The sequence below is a fragment of the Calliphora vicina genome, chromosome 1, assembly GCF_958450345.1.
Source record: "Calliphora vicina chromosome 1, idCalVici1.1, whole genome shotgun sequence".
Classification (NCBI taxonomy): Eukaryota; Metazoa; Arthropoda; class Insecta; order Diptera; family Calliphoridae; genus Calliphora; species Calliphora vicina.
In genome coordinates, this window is record NC_088780.1 from 6,551,140 (window position 1) to 6,575,206 (window position 24,067).

General features: G+C 28.1%; 1 protein-coding gene across 1 annotated transcript; it reads right to left on the reverse strand.

Annotated features, from left to right (window-relative positions):
- Nucleotides 1-13,298: 13,298 nt before the first annotated feature.
- LOC135949328 (dipeptidyl peptidase 9) lies at nucleotides 13,299-22,271 on the reverse strand. Its single transcript, XM_065498857.1, has 11 exons — nucleotides 21,084-22,271; nucleotides 20,794-21,013; nucleotides 19,175-19,451; nucleotides 18,827-19,106; nucleotides 18,599-18,761; nucleotides 18,223-18,531; nucleotides 17,954-18,148; nucleotides 14,814-15,125; nucleotides 14,523-14,745; nucleotides 14,259-14,451; nucleotides 13,299-14,193 (listed from the first exon to the last, which is right to left on the reverse strand). Exons 1-11 carry the CDS (start codon nucleotides 22,097-22,099, stop codon nucleotides 13,992-13,994), a joined length of 3,390 nt encoding a protein of 1,129 aa, XP_065354929.1. The 5' UTR covers nucleotides 22,100-22,271; the 3' UTR covers nucleotides 13,299-13,991.
- Between the last annotated feature and the right edge of the window lie 1,796 nt (nucleotides 22,272-24,067).

Genomic DNA, 24,067 nt, shown 5'->3' on the forward strand with positions numbered 1-24,067 from the left:
TCTAAACAAAATCATTAACCAATTATGTATTTATATGTAAGAGAAAATATTTACCTACTGACTGAGTTGGTTTAATACACAACTGCGTTTGTAAATAATATTTAATAATTATAATAATAATATTAATCGAAACAACAACAATAATAGTAGCATTAGAAACATACATACTTATATTTATTGAATGTACATACAATATTAAGTAATACATATTTAGTATAGTTAGTTAGTACATTATTATTATTGTTTTAATCTTGTACAACTACTAACAAACAAACAAACAAAAATAACGATGTTGATAAAGTCCTCTTGTTTTTATTATTTTTGTTAATGGACAGAAATATTAATAACAAATAAATAAATAAAAAAATAAATAAATACCACTACTATATATATAAAACTTCTAAGAGAACTTTTAAAATAAGTTTGTTGCTACTTTAAAACGAATCTGAAATAAATAAAAGTAAACAAATCTCATTTTAAAAATATTGCTTAACTTTTAAAAAAATTATAATTGTGACAATAACATCTTAATTTTCTTAATTTCAGATTCGTTTTTTAAACAAGTTTTATTAGGGAGAATCAATCCTTAAGCGGATAGAAAACGACAGTTTTCGGATACAATTCGCATTTACAATTTTAACGAAATTTACCACAGGTCTCGATTCAAAAATTCTATGATTTGATAAACACTTGCAATACATAATAAGTGTGGCAAATTTCATTAAAATTGGAGATGGCAAATCCGACTGCTGACCGCTTTGGGATGGATCATACCATTTCAACAATACAATATGTTGCTTTTGCGATATTTCTTTCCATCGGTGAAAAAATTTATGATTTTCAACATTGTTTTTTTTATGTTTATAGAAATGTAAATAGAGAATTACGCTTAACTTAAGGAAACAAGAAAAAATAATAAAAGAATGTCACATAGAGAATTAAACAAATTCAATTATTTAAACAAAATATTGAGGAAGCAAATGAACTATATATGTATGTGTATAAATAATACTACTAAATTACATTAATAATGGTATGCCAAAAAAAAACAACCATAGAATTATTAAATTCATTAAAAAAAAAACAAAAAAAAAGTAAAAATATCACTTACACACAGATTTATAAAACAAATAGATACAGATTTTTAGCTATGCTAAAGATCCTTAGATAGATACATTGATAATTACAACGAAACAAAAAGAAAAATGTAATTAAAACACTTTTCAACTTTCACCACATTATACTAAAACTAAACTAACGAATCAATTAACATACAAACTCATTTTTATACCATTCATTATGTTTCATTATGTATGTATTTACTTTGCAATTTTAGTTAGAATGCCATTTTTATTTTATTAAGTAGACCATACTAATTATACAACAATCTTAAATAATAACAATGATGTTTTGATTTTATTACAACTATTAAAAATTATATACAAAAAACTACATACATGCTGCAGTGCATACACAACAAACACCCTCCTTAACAAATACAAACAATTATATTCATCATTTACTCTGCCCTATGGGTCTAAAACAATATACATAAATTCTTTATATTTTTTATTATTTTTTTCAATAAAGTTTTGAATTTTATAAATTTATATTTTAAAATTTGTTAAAATCTTAGTTTGTTGTCAAAATCCATTATATATCTCAAGCATTTCTTACAGAAATTTTGTATAACTGAGAAAATTTACATACAGATTCATAAGTTGTGTGGAGGTTTTCAAAATTATAGTTTTTGATGTTTTTTAAACAATTAAAAATGTTTTTCAATTCACGTTTTTAAATAATAAAATTTTTCTCAGACACACAACACTCAAAGATTTCAAAAGTTTTTCGAGGTTTCAATGTAGAATTTATAAACTTTTAAATAATTTCGAATACTTTTTAAGCTAAAGCAATAGCCATATATTTCTAAAAGTAAAGTCAATAAAAAAAACGTTTTATTGTGCTATTTATTGTATATACAGTTGAAATTAACAAATAATGTATTTGGGATATGAATTTTTGAATAGTCTTACTATAGTTAAACATATAATTTGAAATAATACCATATATATGTAGTTCATTACAATAAAACTTAAAAGAAATATCAGATTACAAAACTTTATGTACATTTGTATGTAGTTTGGGTTGTTCACAAGTTATTTTTTTTAACAATTAGAAATGTTGTTCAATTTGTTGTAAAATTTTTCACAAATATACAACAATTCTATCTACCAACATTCAAAGATTTTAATAAACCAATTCTATAAGTTTTGGGGGGTTTCAATGAAGAATTTATAAACTTTTTATCGAATACTTTTAATTTAACTAAAACGATAGCCATATATTTTCTAGTGGAAATAATAACAAAAAAAATTTACAATAGACCATTAAAATCAGCCGAATATCAATCATTCTATTCGAAAGTGTTGTTGATTTTGTATTTAGCTTCTTGAGAAAGAGATAAATAATCATGCCAGTTCTGCTAATCAAATCTGCTTAGTTCTGAAAAAATCATATTTTATGTATTAAAACATTTATGTAATTAAAAAATTTCGATACAATTTTTGAAATGTAAAATATAATAAAATTTATTTAATTAAAACATTTTTTAAATTTCGACACCTTTTTTTAATTTAAAATTTATACTAAAATCTATTTAAAACAACTTTTATATAATTGGTTGATTCATGTCATAATGTTCTAATATTTCACAATGATTTGAAAATGTTGTTATTGCCTTTCAAGCAAAAAAATGTCATAAAATAATACTACTCTGTATGCTTGTTTATTGTGTTATCGTAACCAACCAGAAGAGAGCTGCGCCGAAGACCAAAGAGTCGGTTAAGACGAGCCACGGAGTCGTGTAATATTAAAACATTATGACAATATGACATGTGAATCGACCAAAGGTTTATAAAATGCAGGTACAAATATGGACTACTCCAAATAGGTCGTGAGTAAACGTAGTGGTTGAAAATTTAAAATTTGGACTTTGAAATTTGAAATCAATCGATTAAAATTTTAAAGTTCCGGTTTGTTGGAGATATGGCTAATAATAGATTCGGTTCGGAAAAAAAAAATTAAGCCAGACTATAATGATTTTCATTATTTTACAAAAATCACAAAATTCACTTGTGTTTACTCACTTATGAGGCTTTGTGTATATTAAGAAATGTGTACACAAAGTGAATAATTTCATGAAAAGAAACATCAAAGATTATTTTTTTTAAATAAGAAAGTTCTTGTTAACTATTCGAGTATTCAATTGTCAGGATCAGATGATTTGGGTGGTTTTCAACACCTTTAAAATTCAATACATTTCTATATTGAAAAAATTTACAGTTTTTTGGACTTATTTAAATAGAGGAGAATTTCGAAAGCCAAACAAAAAATAAGGAATTTTCTAATAAAAAGAGGACATTTTATAATTTTCATTTAAAGACCGATTTTTACTGATTTTCAATAGCAGAATTCTACACCATTTCCAATTGTTTTTCAGAAGTTTCCAATACAATTTCTGAAATTTCTAAAAATATTTCAGAAATTTCCATTTGTATTTCAGAATTTTTCAATTGTATTTCAGAATATTCCAATTATATTTCAGACGTTTCCATTTATATTTCAGAAATTTCTAATTGTACTTCAGATTATTCCAATTGTATTTCAGAAATTTAAATTTGTATTTGAGATTACTTAAAAAATTTCTAATTGTATATCAGAATTTTTCAATTGTATTTCAGAAATTTCTATTTGTATTTCAGGAATTGAAATTTGTATTGCTACTAGAATTTTCAGAAATACAAATGCAAATTTCTGAAATATAATAGGAAAATTCTGTAATACAATTGGAAACTTTTTAAGTGAAATACAAAAGGAAAATTCTGAAATACAAATTGAAGTTTCTGAAATGCAATTAGAAATTTCTGAAATATAAATGGAAAGTTCTGAATTATAATTGGAATATTCTGAAATTCAATTAGAAAATTCTGAAATATAATTGAAAATTTCTGAAAGTCAATTAGAAAATTCTGAATTTGAATTGAAATTTTCTGAAATACAATTGGAAATGGTGTAGAAAGTATGTATATCTGATAAATATAGGGTACGTAGTTAGTTGTCGGGGTATTTTAGAAAACATTGTTTAAGTAACACAGACGAACATCGTTAAATTGAATTCCCTATTTATAAAAATGATAAATGGTATAAAAAGTAATACATAGAATATGATTTTTGGTTTTTGATTTTAATTTTATTAGGTTTCTGAAGTAAATAATTTATTTTTTTTGTTATTAACAACATTAATTCTTAATTATTCTTTCGCAAAACTGCTGAGCCATGTTTATAAATGAGACAACAAGGATTTAAATAGAAATACATAGATAAATTAAACCGTTCAATTAAAAAACAAAACTGTAGATATTGAAACTTATACTTTTTTTACAAATTTTATAATAAATTCATACATATTAACAAAATAAAAAACCGAAATAATAGAAAACAAAACACACTGAATGGATGAATGAATAAATAACCATTAATATAAAGAAAATATTTAATAATAATAAAATACTATAAATATTAAAGAAATATATAAATATACATACATACATTACATACCTACAAACTCACATAAATACATAAATAGCCACACACACACATATACATATGTTTACTATGCAAACAATAGATATTTTTTATACTAAAAAGACTGAAATATATAGTTCCTTTGTTTTTATGTAAATCTATATATAAATAATAAATATATATAATATATACAAACATACATATATTTAAATATAATTATAACAACAACAAAATAATATACATATGTATTTATTATACACATTAGAGTGGCCCTGTTTATATGGAGAAGAAATAATGTGTCTATGTTTCTCAAATAAAATAAAAGTTTAGTTTGTTTAAAGCGACAATTTCTCAAAAATTTTGTTCTGTCATCCGTATTTGGTGAGCCGGGTCAAATCATGAAAAGGTCCTTTTTAAGGTTTTTATAATACGCGCCTTTCAAAGGCCATTCACATGATACCAATATTTCATATATGAGTCCTTTGCGAGAAATATATGAAAAAAATCCTAAAAACCTTAAAAAACTACCTTTTTCTCCTTTGCTTCTGCTCACCAAATACTGAACTCAGCACAAAACTTTTTGAAAAACGAAATCTTACAATGAATTTAACTTTTATTTTAAATGGCAACATCCACAATATTTTTGTTGAGGCCACCCTAATACACATGTATCTAAATGTATTATTTTTTATTGTTTTAAATATGCATGCATCTAAGAAATCGAAATTTTAACAAATATTTTTGTTTCTGTTATTTTTTTTATAGTTAATTTTAATTAATTGTTGGTTAATTTAACAGAACTGTTTTGCAATTTGTTCATATTTTTTAGTTTGTTTATTAATTTGTTTTGTTTTTTTTTAAATGTAGAACGATTAAATGTTTAAAAATTTATTAGAAAATTTTAATAGTTTAGATATATGTTGGTTTTTATTTAAGTTATATGTACTATATTTTAATGTATTCTGAGAAATTAGTTTAAGCTTAATAGAAATTTACTACTAGTCTGTTAAATTAACCACTATTTGTAATAGTATCACTTTTATTTGAAATTTAAACTCGAATCCAAAACTCTGGCTTGCTTATCAATGTATTATTACTGACACTAGTCAACGTTGTATTTTTGTTGCAAAGACTTTTTCACTTTTGTGTTTTGCAGTTATAATAAATATTTTGTTTATTTAAAAGTTGTTAGGCAGAAAATTAGAAGAAAAAAAATTAGTAAAATTTAAATTGATTTCATTTGGGGTTTGATTTTGGAATATTTATCAATTCAACTGTATTTATATCATACATGGAAATTATTAATTGACATTGAAATTATATTGGCATTAGTTGGAAACAATGCCAATAATGATTTGCTTTTTTCAATTATAACTTTGTAAACAAATGGCAATAAAATTTCAAAAAATTATTTAATTCGTAATTATAATTGTTTAAAAAAATTCAAATCATTCAAATGCAATTGGCCAATTCATAATCGGAGTCGTAGCGTTTTAAGTTGTTTGTCATAAATATTTTTCAAACAAAATTTTTCGAAACAAAAACAAAATATTAAAAAAAAATACGACATACAAAGCTACAACGATACGACATCGATTGTGAATTGGGCAAATATAATTGATTAATGGTAATGAATCTAAATTTTGAAATAATTAGTCATGAAAACATTTCATTAAAAGCATTATAATTAATTAAATTTCAATTTAGTGCTAATGAAATTAATTCAATTAATTAGTAGATATACTTTAATACTTCCATGTATGATGTACTTATATAAATTCAGCATAAACACGCTAACCACAAATAAAACGACACACTGTTGGTCTGATTAATAATAATTCTCAAAGAAATGAATTCATAATATTTAAAGTACTAAGGAATTATATTCTTAAATGAAATGGTTAAGCGAACAAGTTTTATTTTGTTTTTTAAAATAGATTTTTTAATTAATTCTTTCGATCCTTTGATGGCAAATATCATTTAAAACGTACAAAATTAACTAAATATTAGTAGAACACAGAAAAAGTCTTTTCTGTCACAATGTAGGAAAGGTCAAATCGAATGTTCTCTTTCCTCCCTCCCATAACCTATTTTCCTAGTTCCAACACAATGCAAAACTTGAGTGCTGGTCCAAGAAAAAAAAAGAGATTTTTTAAATTTAATTTTCTTTTTCACACATGAGGTCGTTAATTTCTGCGCCTTCTGAGATTAAAAAAAAATCGTTTTATTTATTTGTGTTTGGTGTAATTTTCAATACAAATTGAATACAGTTTAAAGTCAATAACATTACAATACATCACTAAAGTATTTTAAAACTTGCTAAACTTATTTTTTTATTTTTTTGGTGGCATCAGAGATAGAGACTTGCAGAATATGTTAAACTTTATATAAGTGTATATATGTAATTATGTACAGATTTATTGTTTTTTAAATTTATTTTCTGCTAGCAAAATATTTACTTTACCTAGGGCATTCCCTTGATTTATTTAAGTGCAATAAAATAATGAGAAATTATGTAATTATTCCATTTTCTAGTTCTCCAAAAATTAGTGATTGTAAAAAACAAATGACTTTATTTATAAAAAAGAAAATTATAGATTTATTAGCTAAACATTTTATGCATTTCGTTTATAAACCTCCCTAGTTTTTATGTTCCACTTTTAAAGCTCAGTCCGTTCTGATAGTTATAGTAGATGTTTATTAATTTTGCTAAAAAATAAAAGAAAAAATAATAGCTAAAAATATTTGTTGTGAGTTATGCAAAAAATCTTAGCTGCATTTTGTTGATTTTATTTGATTTTTATATTATTGTACAGAAGCAAATTAAATAAATAAATAGTTTATTGTTATTTTTTGTAAAAGTTTTGTGTAATTGAAATTGAAAATGAAACAAATATAACTGCCTGATACAATAATGTTTTTTTTTAGTTTATTATGTGTATAAAAAATATGCTTCTGTACTTAAATATTGAATGTAGTTAAAATAGTTTTGCATTTCCAACAGTTTGATTTCTAAGGTATGCGTGTATTTTACAAAAATACAGATATTTTATTGTGTATAAAAATAAATGTAAGCTTATGTTGTGAAAGCAAATATTTAAACCATAGAGAATTATACATAGAGACGAGACACTCTCATTTGTCAAACAAAAATACAACAAATCATATGTCTGATACAACAACAAAATACATTGACTAGCATGTATTTTGTTGTTGCAAGAGTTAGGTTTTTGACAATTACATACGTCTCGTCTATATGTTACACTATGATTTAAACTATAAAATAATAGTATATACATATATATATATTTTTTTTATTTAACAAAAAACATAAAACATATTTAATCTAAATAAAAATGTATTCGTACTCGTAACATACATAAATAAATAAAAACTAAGGACTTAGGCAAATAATTTAAAAGAAAAGGAAGTAAAGCAGAACCTAAACTAATTTGTAGTACATTAGTAGATAATATTTTATAACTAACTATCTAACATAATATAACATAACTTAATGTAACGAAACGAAACGCAGCGTAATGTAACGTTGACAACAACAAAAAAACTCTGTAATGTAATGTAACACAAACATTTAACAAAAATGTAAAAAAAAACGTTAAAACAATACGTATTTATAGGTGGTACATACGAGTATATTGATTGTAAAACCTAAAACCAACAAAATTAAGCACAATGTTCGATTTTGAGTTTTAATAATTGTTTAAATTAAAACTTAACAAATATATTGTTGATTATAATACAAAATTGAATAAAAATTATTATAAAAATTCAGGATAATATGTACGTTACTTAAAAAGAAGAATATAAATAAATTTATTATTTTTATTTTATTACTATTATATATATAGTTTTTTTTATTTTTTTTTTATTTTAAATACTTAATAACATTTAAATATAATAACATATACATACATTAAAGTTTTTATTTATAAAAACTTAAAAAAATAATAAAAAAAAGTAACAAAAAACCTGCATCAACAACATACGTATACAAAACCTAAGAAGAAAAAAAACACATAAATACATAAACTATATACATAAATACATACATATATATATATATATTTAATAATTTTTAAACTTGCATAATAAAGTTGTTTGTTAAGTTATTATAAATATATTTTTAAACCAAAAATATTGCAAAACAATAACTACTTGTTGAATACTCTTACTCTTCATTTTTAGCCAATTGATAATTAAATTGATATCCGCCCTTAGTTGGGAAAATTTTCTAAAATTTTTAATGGAAATATTTTGAAATTAAGGTGAATAGAGTTGATTTATAAAAAATTCGTTTACTTCATCACATTATCTCTAAAAATGTTTGTAAAATATTTAATTTGCTTAAAATTTTTTCGTCTCTAACACCACGATTTTCATTATAGAATAAACTGATGTGAAAATATATGATGCTTTCTTAAATACAGTGAATTTGTGCATCACTGATGCAATGACCTGCAAATTTTTGCAACAGTAAAATAAATGATGTATTAAAATACGTTTGACGTAAAGAAATAATGGCAAATATACTTTTTCGAACCCTAAACTTTAGTTATGCTGCAGTGATGCATTGTTACTGCATTTACGAACGCACCCACATTTAGTTTTGAATATAAAATATAATAATTTCTGACCAACTGCGTTAACAATATAACAATTGTCTGTTTCTACGCCATAAGTTTTTGAAGTAATTTTAAATCAGAGCATCGAATAATAAATTCAATTTGAGCTTAATTCACTAAAATCTTAATTAGGAACTAAAAATGTCTGCCATTTCATTCTATAAATCCGTTCCCCAAATCTAATTCTTTCAAATGCTATTATTGAAATAGAATTCATTCATCGTTGAATTAATTCATAAAATAATTCATTCAAAACCAATTTTTGTTAATTCAAATCTAAATTAATCATTTACAAAATGAATTGAAACAAATTGACTGAAGCCTATTTGTAATAGATTTGAATTGAAGAAAACTTGAGTCATTCAAGTAATTGAATTGGATTAAAATTAAAAATAACTTGAACGATTCAATAATAATGAATTAATTTTATAAAGAATGAGTTCTTAAAGGAATAATAATGCATTACTTGTTTTGAATGCTTTAATTTGATTAAGAATTAATCCTTTTGAAACTTTGCCTAAATATTGGAGTTAATTTCAAAAATTTGATTTGCGGTTATCATAATTTTTCTGAAGGTTTTTGCGTAAATAAAAATAATGGCGTCCTTTTTTTTTGGAAAATTTTTACTCCTTGTGGTGGTTCAACGCACCTAAAGACGCGGATTTTGAGCACATTTTTCTGTAGAGCAAAAACGGGTTGAATATATAGCAAATCTGATTTCATCAGTCGATTCTGCATCAAAAATTAATACAATTGATGTTTTTTGAATCCTTAAAAATAGTTCCAAAAACCCACAATAGGGGGCGCAAATCTCATAAAAAAATTAAAAAAAGAATTTTAGTATTTTTAAACATGCACGATGAAAAGGCATTTTAAGCTTAGCAAAACGGCACCAATATTTCCTTTCTACAGGCATTGCTTAATTTTTCAAACTATTGTTATTTGTAAAATTAAAATGTTTTGCGAAAAATATTTTTTTATGAAAATGCAGTTTTGTTCTGTAAATCGTATACGACTAACGATTTTGTTTTTTCATATTCACATATTTTGGTGTTCTGTAAATCGAATCTACTTGGGAAATTCAACAATCGACTAAACAAATCTCTTTCAATGTACGAAGTCGTGCGATTTGCAGAACATAAATTATTCGACGATACGTTTTTGAAAATGTGTTACAGAACAGGGAAGATTTTTGAAAAAAAAAATATAAATAAACTTATTAAGCTGATTTAAAAGAAATAAACAATCAATCTCAGTCATTAATAGATCAACATATTTGTTTGTATTAATTTAATTTAAAATTCTGATGATGTTAAAATTGTTATCCAAATCATCAATCATTGAAATTTACAATTTGGTATTTAAGAAGTTTTAAATATGTATCTTCAATTTGGTACTAAATTGAAAATTAACAAAATAATAAACTAAAACATCACAAAGAAGAGCATATTATAGAGATTAAGCAAATATATTGCAAATTATGTACATACGTGTTTTTATTTTCTTTTAAATTTCTTTAGAAATGGTGTTGAAATACATAATTTTAAAAAAAAACAAATAAATAAATAAACTGATACTGCCGCTACATTTTAAAGAAACCTTACTTCCTAATTTTTATTTTATTTAGATAAAATTTTGAAAACAAAAACAAGAATCATACAACATTCGTCTTTAAGAAATTGTAATTTTTAAGGAATTTTTTTTTTTGTTTAATTTTTCGTTTATACGTATTGTAAAGTAAATAAATACATTATTATATATTATATACATGATTATTTTACAAAATATTTATATATACATACATACAAAATATATATATGTATTTATATTGATCAAGAAGGTTTATATACAAATATATTTGTATGTAGTTTTATTATTCATAAATATACATATTAATGAATTAAAGTAACTTCAACATAAACTTAATTAAAAAAAAAATAATTATTAACTAATTTAAATTAAATTAAATTAAAAAAAAAACAAATGAATAAAATTCATGCATCCAAAACAAATCTAAACGTATGTATAGTTGTAATTTGTATTTATATATATATTTTTTTTGTCCGTTTTAAAAATGCATAAATGCTAAAGAAATAAAAAATACATAAAAATATACAAAAAAGTTTTTTTCTTTTTCAACAAAATCCTAACAACAAGGGTAAGTTTAAATTAGCTAAACGTGTATAATAAGTAATATTTATTGTTAACAGTTGCAAAAAAACATTAGTAGAAACAGTCCGTCTCATCTGGCTCATGATCTCACAAACTTGTGCCTAATTTTCCTTTATTTATTGTAATAAGTAATCATTATTTGTCCGTTTTGGCCAGAACTTAAAAAAAAATTTTGGTAGCACCTAAAAATTTTATAAACTCAATAATGATAAATTAGCTTTTCTGCTGAAAATAACTTCAAATCTAATACTTCACACAAACACATGCGTTTCTTATGCGCATGATATCCAGTGCGCCTCCTAGATCTTCAGGACAAGCATTTATAGCAATTTTACATTAGGCGCTTGACAGCCGACTTTCAAACTGATTATTTTATGCTCTGCCCACGGCAATACCCAAATCAAATCTCCAGCCGATGAACTAATCAATAATGCCGCAATAATATCAAGTAATAATACAACTGAAAGTCCTAATAATGTCTACCCTGAGCAGAAACAGAACACGCAAATTCATACGGATTCGTTAAAAACAGCGGAAAACATTTCAAAACCTAATAATAATTTACCCAGATTCAACTATGGTCTTAACTCTACTCAGGGAGCGTTAACTGAGCTCAGGGACCATCACACAATATCTATGTCTGCAATACAATATAATGCCAACTTGCCTGCTCCCACTACGTCGCCGCAAACACCAATATAATGGACTAACCAATTCGAATAATTATTATAATTACCAATCAAATCATGGCAACCAAACTACCAATAAAGTAGATTCAGTACCAAGTGAAGAAATCGAGAAGTGTGCGGATATTTTAAAAGAACTGCGTGATGAAGTTCGAAACTCAGAAATTAGAAGATACAAAAATTGTAGTTACAATACGGAAGAATCTACTGAAAACATTGGTATGTATACATCGTTTTGAAGTATGGAGATTATAATAATAAATATTTGAATGTTGATCAATCATTCTTATTCAGACGCGTTTTCACAACATTGAAACATGTTTAACTCACTACTTTATTTATTTTTTTTTTAAAAAAAAGCTTATTAGAATCATATTTTGAAAGATATTTTTGTTAATTTGAAATGATTTGCATGCAGTCCACTACAAATTTTCATTGCAGTATGTAATTTAATGAACTGCATCTTTTTAACAAAATATAATAAATAATATAAATATATAAATATCGTATTTCTTTACAAGATTGTTTAATTTTTTTTTTTTTTTTTAATAATTTTTATTTAAAAATAGTATTGATACATCTTAAGTACTCGCCTCAGCATGAAAATTTAATTTAAATTAAGAAAAACATACATTATACATATTGAATTAATATAACTGGTTTTTAAAAGTCCCAAGATTCGAGATTTTAAAATGTACAATCCGGGATGTATTTTTCGAGATCAGGATTACCATATTTATTTTAAGTTACTTGAATATTAAGTTCCTTGAATATTAAGTTCTTTCTTCTACAATATAGTTTTAAGGCCACTACAAAATTCTACATATAGTTTATTTTTAATATTTTGAATTTTTTCTACAAAAAATATTAATTTTGTATTAATAAATCTAATATATAAAGGGTTGTTTTGCATTGTAAGAAATACATTTTAAATTGGATTTAATTTGTGACATCGGTAAATTTTTGCATGTTTTATTCACATTATTTAATGGATACTACAAATTAAAAGTTAGATAATTATTATTCCCACCTGTACTATCTAATCCAAGCAACGATTTCTTTGAAATTTCAATTACAGATGTGGCCCTGTTTCCTAATATGAGTGCCTAGTACTTTACACCAATAATACAATTTAATTTGACAAGCAAGCAACTCTCCCTCAGTGGTGCTTGCGTTTACAAAAACAAAACAAATTTAGAAAGAAAATAAATGATGATTTCACAAAAAACGCTTTTAATTTTTTAAAACTTGAAATTCTAGAAATAATTTAACACTTTTTTAAATTTCATTTATATAAAAACATTGATAATTTATGTTTATTTAAATTACAAAAATATATTGAAATTAAATTTTAAACGAGCACACAATAAAATAACAGGTTGTCCGTCTTCTTCATCAATTCTATAAATATTTCTTAAACGTTTTACCATAATTACGCCGGCAGGATTTGTTAGAAGCAATCAATCAATCAATTATCCAATTGTTACACGTCCTTGTTATTTTTGTGGAAAAGCAATCAATCAACCAACCAATCGATCAATAACTCTGCCATTAGCCGTTTTCGCATCACATGTCTTTGTTATTCGCTTAAGCAGACGTTTAAGATGATGACAGCCACAGAGAACTAGTAGAAGCCTTTTTGAGAATTTCTTGTAAAATAAAATAGTGTGAGTAGTAGAAAGATAGATAGATAATAGTTGCTGTAGAGTAGTACTAGGAGGGGAGAAAGGAGCAGCAATTAAAAACAAACACAACAAATGTATCCGATTGTACAATTAACGAAGTCAAAGTCTCAAAACATAATATATGTATAATTCTGTGTTGCAACCAGGATTCTGCCTTTGATTCAGCATTCTCCTTCATTTCTGCACAAACGACACACGAGACGAGAGCAGAGAATAATAATTTACAAGTTTTGCAAAAACGATAATAACTTTGTCTCGTAGTTTTTATTAGATTCCAGATTTCTCAGCGAGTGTCGTTCGTCGGGAAATATATGTAGAGTATACGGCTTATTTGCTTTATTCAAGGCATTTATCAATTGGGATGTATGAAAGAAATGTACGTTTTCATCGATGAGACCATGAATGAGCAATAAACGATTATCCCTGTGAATAAAAAGAACAAAATTTTCTATATTCAAATGAATATGGAATTTTTGTAGATTACTTACTCGTCGGGAAATGCATGTATGTAATTGAGTACCGAACCAGCAGTGTAACCATGTTTATTGTTTTGTGGCAAGTCCATATAACGTTCCGTATAGCCCGTATCATAATATTCCCAATTTGTGACTGGCGCACCAGCTATGGCCACCTTAAATATGTTGGGATAATGCACCAAACCCATAAGACTTAAATAACCTCCTATAAAAACACATACAAATTATTAAATAAGACGTGTGGTGTGATAAAGATGTTGTATTCAATCTACTTGCCATAAGACCAACCATGTATGCCTACACGATTCATATCTATGTAACCCAATTGATCAGCCAAAATTCGTAAGGCGTCTACTTGATCGTTCAACTCAACTTGACCCATGCGACATCTTATGTGGCCTTCGAATTTAATGCCACGATGCCTTGAACCCCTTGAATCTATACAGATGACACAGTAACCTTGAGCTGCCAACATATGCATGCGCAGCTGATGTTTACCCTAAACAAAAAATTAACAAACCATTAATTAGATATGAAAATGTTTGTTAATAATTTATCGTAACAAACCTTAAAAGTATTATTAACAGTTTGCACTTCCGGCCCACCGTAAACATTCAAAACAGTAGGATATTTAACACCCAGTTGAAAGTTATGCGGTTTAAACACCATCGCATATACAATCTCACCCGAAGGCAGTTGAGGTGAATATATTTGAGGACAATAATGTGGCTCTGGTTTGCCACCTTCGTGTAAGTAACCCATTAGAGACAACTGAATGCCATTTACGCCACCATTTTGACATGTTTGTGCCACTCGCATAACTTTACAAGACGGCAACCGCTGGATATTGCAATAAACTTGCAGCATTAATTGACAAGACTACAAGAAATCAAAAAAAAAGTAGATTAAGTTGAAATCTATTAGGCACCATTAACATTGCTATATGTATATAACCGTCCTTCAGCATAATTGGTGAGGATACATATAAGATTGTCCGCAACCCCCCAATAACTTACAAACATGATTGATACATCAATATATCGGATATAGTCCTGGTTCGGTTGCTACTTAAAATGGCTGAGATATTTATTCCCTTATTTTTCACCAACATTTTCTTATAACCTTCACCATGAGTGGAAAGGGTATATATAAGTTTGTCATTCCGTTTGTAATTTCCACATTTTTCATTTGTGACCTTCTGGATCGTTTTAGATAGAGGAGTCGACATAGCTATGTCTGTCTAACAAAGCCTCGATTTTTGCGCAGTTTTTTCACCAAATTTTTTTTTCAACTAAAATTTTTTTTATATTTATCTAAGTATACTTTTTTGATGGGTATATATGTTTATACCACTCTTAATTGTTTTTACCAAAAATTTTGTTTTCGTATGGTATGTATGATTCAGCGTAGCCAAATATAGCACATACATATGTATATATGTATGTTCTACATCAATTTGTATTTTTATATTTCTTTGTAGTCCACCGAAAGTCAGTGACACCTTATCTTTTAGATTAACATTTGTTGGAATTATATGCAACAATTATCTGGTCATTTGTTTCATCACAAAACGGGTTTCTTTACTGTTGCACCGATTTTTCGAAAATATATTCTAAATTGTTACTATTATAAATCTGGTTCAGTTTAAAGAAACTTCGGCTATGCCGAATCTTATACCCTTACCAAAGTATACTTTAAGATAAAATTTAAAACAATTTTTCTTGAAAAATAAATATTTTTTATGAAAAATTTTTGTTTGGTTGAAAAAATGTTTTAATAAAAAAATTTGTACGAAAAATGTTTGTTGGCGAAAACAAAATTTTGATGAAAAACTATTCTGATTTTCGCGATTTTGACCAATTGTTCGTCTATCATTAGATTTCCTTTTTCTATGCAAATGACATAATAATCCAGATATACAGTGGTGGTCAAAACATATGCAACTAGCATCAGAATTTTACAAAAGTTGTTTAAACTAGTTTTAAAGGTAAACAAAAATATTCATTTTCTTATAATATTTGTTTATTAATGCTTTCAAAATGAGAATATGAAATTTAATTCAGAATTGTTTGCATTGAAAAGAAAAAAAATTAAAAAATCTACGTATGGGTTGATATTTCAATGGCCAAAACATATGCAACTAATTGCTTCTAAAACATTTATGTCTATAAAACTTAATATTTGGTGGCTAGTTCTATATTTTCAATGACGGCCTTACATCGACAAGGCAGTGAAGCTATCATATTGGCAATAAAATTTTCAGGAATAGCGTTCCAAGCATCTACCAATCCTTGAAACATAATATCTGAATTAGTGCAATTTTCGGGGTCAATTCTTTGATTAACGATTTCCCAAAAGTTCTCAATGGGATTTAAATCCGGTAATTGTGGTGGCCATTCCATTACTGAAACTCTTTCTTGTGCTAACCTCGATTTAATAACATGTGAAGAGTGCTTGGGGTCGTTATCGTACTGAATAACTCATGGAAGAGGCATATTATCCTCAGAATTTGGAAGCATTACTCTTTCCAAGATGTCTCTATAGATAAATCCATCCATTATTTCATTAATTCTGAGCGATGGCCCAACTCCAGCAGCTGAAAAACAACTCCCATACCATTACGTTGCATCCTGCATGCTTCACCGACGTTTTCCCTACGCGCAAAAAACCGCTTATATCAAAACGTAATCAAAAGAAACGTTTGAAGTTTGCTATGGAGCATTTAAATTGGTCAGAAAACAAATGGACGACAGTCCTATTTAGCGACGAATCCGAATTTAATATCATCGGAAGTGATTTCATGTGTTACGTAAGACGACAAGTTAACACGCGGCTTCAAGCACGATACTGCAAAAAGACAGTGAAACATGGAGGATGCAACGTAATGGTATGGGGGCTGTTTTTAAGCTGCTGGTGTTGGCCCATCGCTCAAAATTAATGAAATATTGGATAGATTTATCTATAGAGACATCTTGGAAAGAGTAATGCTTCCAAATTCTGAGGATAATATGCCTCTTCCATGAGTTATTCAGTACGATAACGACCCCAAGCACTCTTCACATGTTGTTAAATCGAGGTTAGCACAAGAAAGAGTTTCAGTAATGGAATGGCCACCACAATTACCGGATTTAAATCCCATTGAGAACTTTTGGGAAATCGTTAATCAAAGAATCGACCCCGAAAATTGCACTAATTCAGATATTACGTTTCAAGGATTGGTAGATGCTTGGAACGCTATTCCTGCAAATTTTATTGCCAATATTATAGCTTCACTGCCTTGTCGATGTAAGGCCGTCATTGAAAATATAGGATTAGCCACCAAATATTAAGTTTTATAGACATAAATGTTTTAGAAGCAATTAGTTGCATATGTTTTGGACATTGAAATATCAACCCATACGTAGATTTTTTAATTTTTTTTCTTTTCAATGCAAAAAATTCTGAATTAAATTTCATATTCTCATTTTTAAAGCATTAATAAAAAAATATTATAAGAAAATGAATATTTTTGTTTACCTTTAAAACTAGTTTAAACAACTTTTGTAAAATTCTGATGCTAGTTGCATATGTTTTGACCACCACTGTAGGTCAAAAATCAAGGTAGTCGCAGTTTTTTGCTTATATCTCCATTTGCCATTTGTGGTCCGATTATGCCGAATTTAAATAGCAAAGTTGAAAAGCTTGCAAAACTATGTTATTATTCTTACCTCATCAAATTCTACTAGATATGAATATCCTGGCTCGGTTAATTGTCTGATGTGTTCGGGTCTTTGCAAGCTGACAACATACAAGTGCTTTTCGAGTGGCGTTTCTCTAAGACCTAAAAAGTAGACTAGTTGGTTTTCCTTGTCCACCCATAAGTTTCTACCTAATACCTCCCAATCGCCTGATGTAAGAGCAACCTTTCAAATAATATGTATATAGATTTTTATTTATAAGTTATTAAAATTAAGTTACTTAATTTCGTTAATCTTACCTTATTAATTATTCTTGGATGTAAGGTAGCTGCATCTATAATATCTCCATGGCTGTCGGCCGCATTAGTTGTGCCATGAAATTTTAAACGTTGACTGCTATCGAAAGCATTGCTACTGGGGGGCACTGTCGATGCTTCATTACAACCATTCATGGTTTTTGCCGAAAGACTGGATGTTACTAAATAAATGTGTCTGAACCCAGTATCTTCAGATGCCCATAGGAATGTCACTGTTGTATCAGTTATTTCCAAAAAGTGCAATAGGTCATGAACATTCAGCCAAGTATCGGAAACTTGAGTATTTAAAACCTTTTTTCAATTAAAGGCGACTATTTAAAATAAGTTTCATATATAGTGGTATGTCAGAAAATCGTACCTGTAGTGGCGATACAGTTCTACAGTAAGGACTTTTCCAACTATGATCAGTAGAACCTGAGGGAGATGGTGTTGAACTGCTGTAGGTTTCACAGAAGTTATCTAGAGGTATAAGTAATAAGTCCAAACGTTGCTGTTTACGATCCATACCCTCCATCCACACACTGAAAAATTAATCCAGTGTACACACAATAATTCTAATTGAAGTTTCCTGTTCCTTATGACTTACTATTTAGAATCTGGGGTCCATCCAACACGTACTATATATTCCAGCCAGGGCAATACCACCGACAGCGAATACGTCAAATCTTTAACACATACATCGCTTATTTGCAACGATTCATTCAACTCAAACTGCACCAGTTTTAACTTAGACTTGGCATTTGCTGTGCCAGTGCGTGGAAATCGATATTCTTCCATTTCGCCAGGCATAGAATGAGCAGATGGAAAGGTATATAAACACACATCAGATTCATCCACCTCTTCGTAAACAATACGATATATACCATCTGCAATTATATATTTAAATATAAAGAGTATTTGTATTATTTGTAAGCATATAGGATAAAGTTATTACCATCCGAATGGGGTTGCCACCAATATCCTTGATATCGACTAAACTCTTCTTGCATTACATACGATGGTAGACCGGCACTCAGAGGATCATCGGCAAAAGAACGTCGTCCGTCATGGGCAAATGTTAGACGTTCCTCATGACCGCTGAGTGTATGGGTAACCCAAATGTCACATCCACTTATGTAGGCAATTAAATCGGAATTTTGTGGACATATTTGTGGATCCAATGCGGCCCATTGAGGACATGTGCGCAATTGTATAGGGAAGAGTGGACTAGTCTGTGGAAAACGAAACAAATGTCGCATTAACAATATATTTTAGGAATATAACGGAGTATTATTTCAAATTTTTACTTTGCTATGATTTTGCATTAAATATTTTGCAGGCGGTAATAGTTTTAAAAGTATGAAAAAGCTTAAGAACTTTATTGGATTATAATAAAATCAACAAAATGTTTGAAATTGGTGGCTATTGTATACGTTTAATAAGTGTTTTGTTGATTAAACGATCGATACATTTCATTTCACTTATTATCACAATTCGGAAATAATATGAGAAATAATAATAACAAAAAAAATACACTATTTAATATTAATATATTAAATATATTTATATGGTCAAAAACACTTTTCTTTTAAAATCAATGAAAACGACTTTCATTGCTCATTATTTCTTAATTGTGTATGATTGCTAGTAGTTTAAAAATATAAAAAAATATTGGAACGGACGAGAATAGTTTTTCTTTTTTTACCAAAAATTTCAACTTTTGGACTTAGAGTTGTATTAATGTACTGCTCAACAGATATGGTGCAGTAATATAGTAATATGCATTATTGTTTTTTCAACATTTTGTTGGTAAATTTTGAAGCCAACATTTGGGTGGTTTTACTTTTTTTAGTTTTTTGGTTCCATTAACGAAGTCAAACGCAAAATGTAAAAAACTTATATAAATATTATATGTGAATATTAACAGAATAAAAGTATATAAAAATATAAAGTTTTACAGGGTTGTCTGGATTCCACAAAATATAAAGAAATCAACCTAATGTTTTATATTGTTGGCTATTTTATATGTTTCATAAGTGTTTTGTTATTAAACGATCGTTACATTTCCTAACTAAAAATCTTTTATAAAAAAAAATATTTCAACCAATAAAATCTTACTTTACAAAAACGCCAATTTCACGAAAAAAGTGTGTAAACAATAAAACCTTATGTAAAAGAAGAGAATTTAAAAATAAAAAAGAATTTAACACGATGTTTATTTTTGTATGACACATACATATATAGTAAAAATAGAGCCTATAGTCACTTTCACTTCGATTTCAGAATATATTAAAAAAACCGTAGCTAAACCAATAAAGCATTAATGTATATTTTTACTTTAAAATGTTACCAAGTCTCAAAATTAGCAATTTTAAAACTTAAACTAGCTTATTTTGAATTTTTCGTAATAAAGATTTTAACTTTTCCATTTATCATGAAGGACTTGGAAATCTTTTTTTAGTAAAAATGCGGTTTTTTGAAAATGTTATTAAAAATATTTTTCTTATAATTTTGTCATTGTCATAAAGTTCTGAAAACTGGGGCCACTATTCATTATATTTGAAACAGACTTACATTATATCCAGTATCAAGACACTGATACAAATCGTTAAAACATGGAAACACTATTTTGCCACTTGGTTTGTGCAATTCATAGGAAGTAATTCCCCAAGTTGAGAGACGTTTTCGTTCTTGCAGCAATTGAAATTCCCTTGACCACACACTAACATTGCTGCCACCAATTGATGCTGCTACACTTGACATTGGCTGTTGTAACACTATGTTCCACTGAAGTCTGCACGATAGAATGAAGCAAAAATACAAATTTCAATGATGATTAAATCAAAAATAGTGGCGCAACTAACCTTTTAATGCCACTATTATTAAGATTGCCCATAAATCCACTACTAGATGTAAAGCCGCTAGATTGCATTGTTGGCGAAGAGGCTTTCGATGAGGGGGGAGAACCCATTCGTATGCTACCGCTATCATTTGGGCTATCAGGCGATGCCAGTTCGTCGACGGTAGGTGATGCCATAGAAAGATTTATATCGGTATAGAGTAATGTTGTTTCCCAGGCATTGGGAGGAGTGCTAAGGAAATAGCATCGAACTCGACCATCGGACAGAGTTCGAAATTGTATATTTGTTGGTACCATACTAGATAGATTGGATAATTGCTTGCGTATTTCATTTACAGTGGCCTTTATCTCAGTCCATGATTTCTTGTTTGAGGGTGACACCTCTTTGCGATCATCTCCATCATCTTCTTCATCGTCCTCTTCACAGTCCTCGTCATCATCATCGAGTTCTCGTGGAGGCGTCGTACTGGTCGGCGAACTTAGATGATTGGAAATCGCTGAAGCCGCTGCTACTACAACCGCTGCTGCTTCCGCGGTAGTGGCAGATGCTGCGGCTGCCGCTGCAGTTATAGGTGATGTCAAGGAGTTGAATGCCAAGCCAATGGAAGAGTAGAAGGCATTGGCAGTATTACCAATACTGGTCAAACTTGAGATTGAACCAACACTAGCCACTCCACCTGGTACGATTCCAGGCGCCGATCCAGCAACACCTATTGCGCCCAAGCTAGAGTTACTAGAACTAGGTGTGCTGGCCGCACTATGACTACGGTCTCCTGAGACACGGGAAGTAAACCCGTCCAATAGGTTGGCGAAAGAAGAGGTACTTCGTACTTCTATTGGCGGTGTTGGTTCAGTATTCATCGATAGTGTACCAGGACCTTGAACAATATTACTTCCAATGGCATTGTTAGTGCTTACATTTAGTCCAACATTCATGGTAGGCGTTGAACTGCTTGAGCTTGTTGTCGTTGTGGCACCCGACTGTAAACGGTTTCGTTGCTGCGTCATTGTAGTGTCCATTATTTCACAAAAACTCGTTTTTTCTTTAGCACAAATGGTTTTCCTCTTCTTAGCAGGATCATGAAAAAACACCAGTGTTACAAAACACGCCCCACCAGAAGAATTTTTACTCGCTGTTTAGCACTCAAATGTTCTTATTTTTTCACTTTTTTTAATTTTATTACATCTACAAAAATCCAATTGTTTTTATGATGAAACTGACTAACGGCTATGCAGAGGAGTGCCCTAGCTGATTCTCTACTTCTACTTCCTAATAATACTTCTTCCTAGTGAGATTCCTTCTTTGATTTCCAGCTTTCATATTGCAGACCCACTACTTTACTTTCTTTGTTTTCACGTTGATTTCTTTAAACGTTTCTTTCACACTTGATATACAATATATTGAGTAAATAATTTTGGGAAAAAAATAAAAAATCTAATGAAAATCAAATGTATTTTCACGCTATTTGCAACAATTTTCACAGTATTTTATTTTTTATTTGCATGCAAAAGTTGTCTACTGTCTACTACAATGATGGTAATTTGGCGATTTTATCATCCAAATCAGCGATATTAAAACCAGTTTAGCGGAGATCTTTTTTACCAATTAATGGTCTTTTTGCTATGTAAAAAGGAATGGAATCATTTTAGAAATACTAATTTCATTTTTAAAATCGCAAATTTAATAACATATCTATATAAAACAGTTGTGATTTATCGTTAAAATTTTAATTAAAAAAATGAATTTTAGAACATATTTAATGAGTTTTGACGAATTTAAAGTTACCAACACTGAATACTAAATTCAGTACTTTCTTTTTACAACAGAGTTGTATAATTTTGGCATTGTTTATCGTCGACGTCATTATTGTTTTCCTTTTCTTATTTTGTTTTTGCCTTTTTGCAAAGCAAATCAGAGATGGGAATAGACAAATTTTATTTATTGGCAATGGTACCGGTGTTGCCACTTGGAGTGGCAACACTGGTACCACTCCACTGGGGAGTCCTTTACCCAAAAATCAGACAGTAACATTAAGAAACACTTGGAAAAAGTTTATCTCCATGAGTATGCAGTCTTTCAATGGAAAAGGAGTATGTGCAACATAAATCCGAAAATGTTAATTTGAAAAGAAGAGCCAAACGAAAAAGACTTAGAGAGCGCAAGGACGAAAACGAAAAACATTCAGTCAGAAGATACGGAGCACAAAAGTTTAAATAATGAAATCGTCGTAGATGATCCTTTGGTTGTACACGATCAAGATGAACCTATCTATGGTGTTGGACATTGCCAACATAAAAATTGAGCATTACAAAAAATTTGACACTAAGCCGGGCGATATAGCCCTGAATAGAAGAATAGATAAGACGATATTAGATCTCATGGTGGATGTTCTGTTGCCCTTTATTGTTGTAGAAGGTACGGCATTTAAGCGCCTGCATTTGTCCGATCCTTGTAAACCAAGCAGGTACTCTGTAAAACCTGTAGACTATTACAAAAATGATCAGAATTTTACCAAAAAAAATTAAAAATTGTTTTTAGTATTTATTTTAAAGTATGTATGCTTTAATGAAAGGTATTAGCACTAGTATTTGTTTTTTTCTAATTGGATCTATATGTAATACTAATTCACTATATGGTCGAATATTATTTTCAAAAGAAAATGTCCAATTTGAACCATAAATTGTTTACCTCTTAACGTTTTCAAGAAAATTGCAATTTTTGCTTCATTTTCTAAAAAAAAAACAGTTACATTAACATTTTCTCAAAGTAACTTAAAATAAATATGGAAATCCTGATCTCGAAAAATACATCAATGTACAATCATTTTAAAATCTCGAATCTTGGGACTTTTAAAAACCAGTTCTATTAATTCAATATGTATAATGTATGTTATTCTTAATTTAACTTCAATTTTCATGCTGAGGCGAGTACTTAAGATGTATCAATACTATTTTTAATTAAAAATTATTAAAAAAAAAAAACAAAAA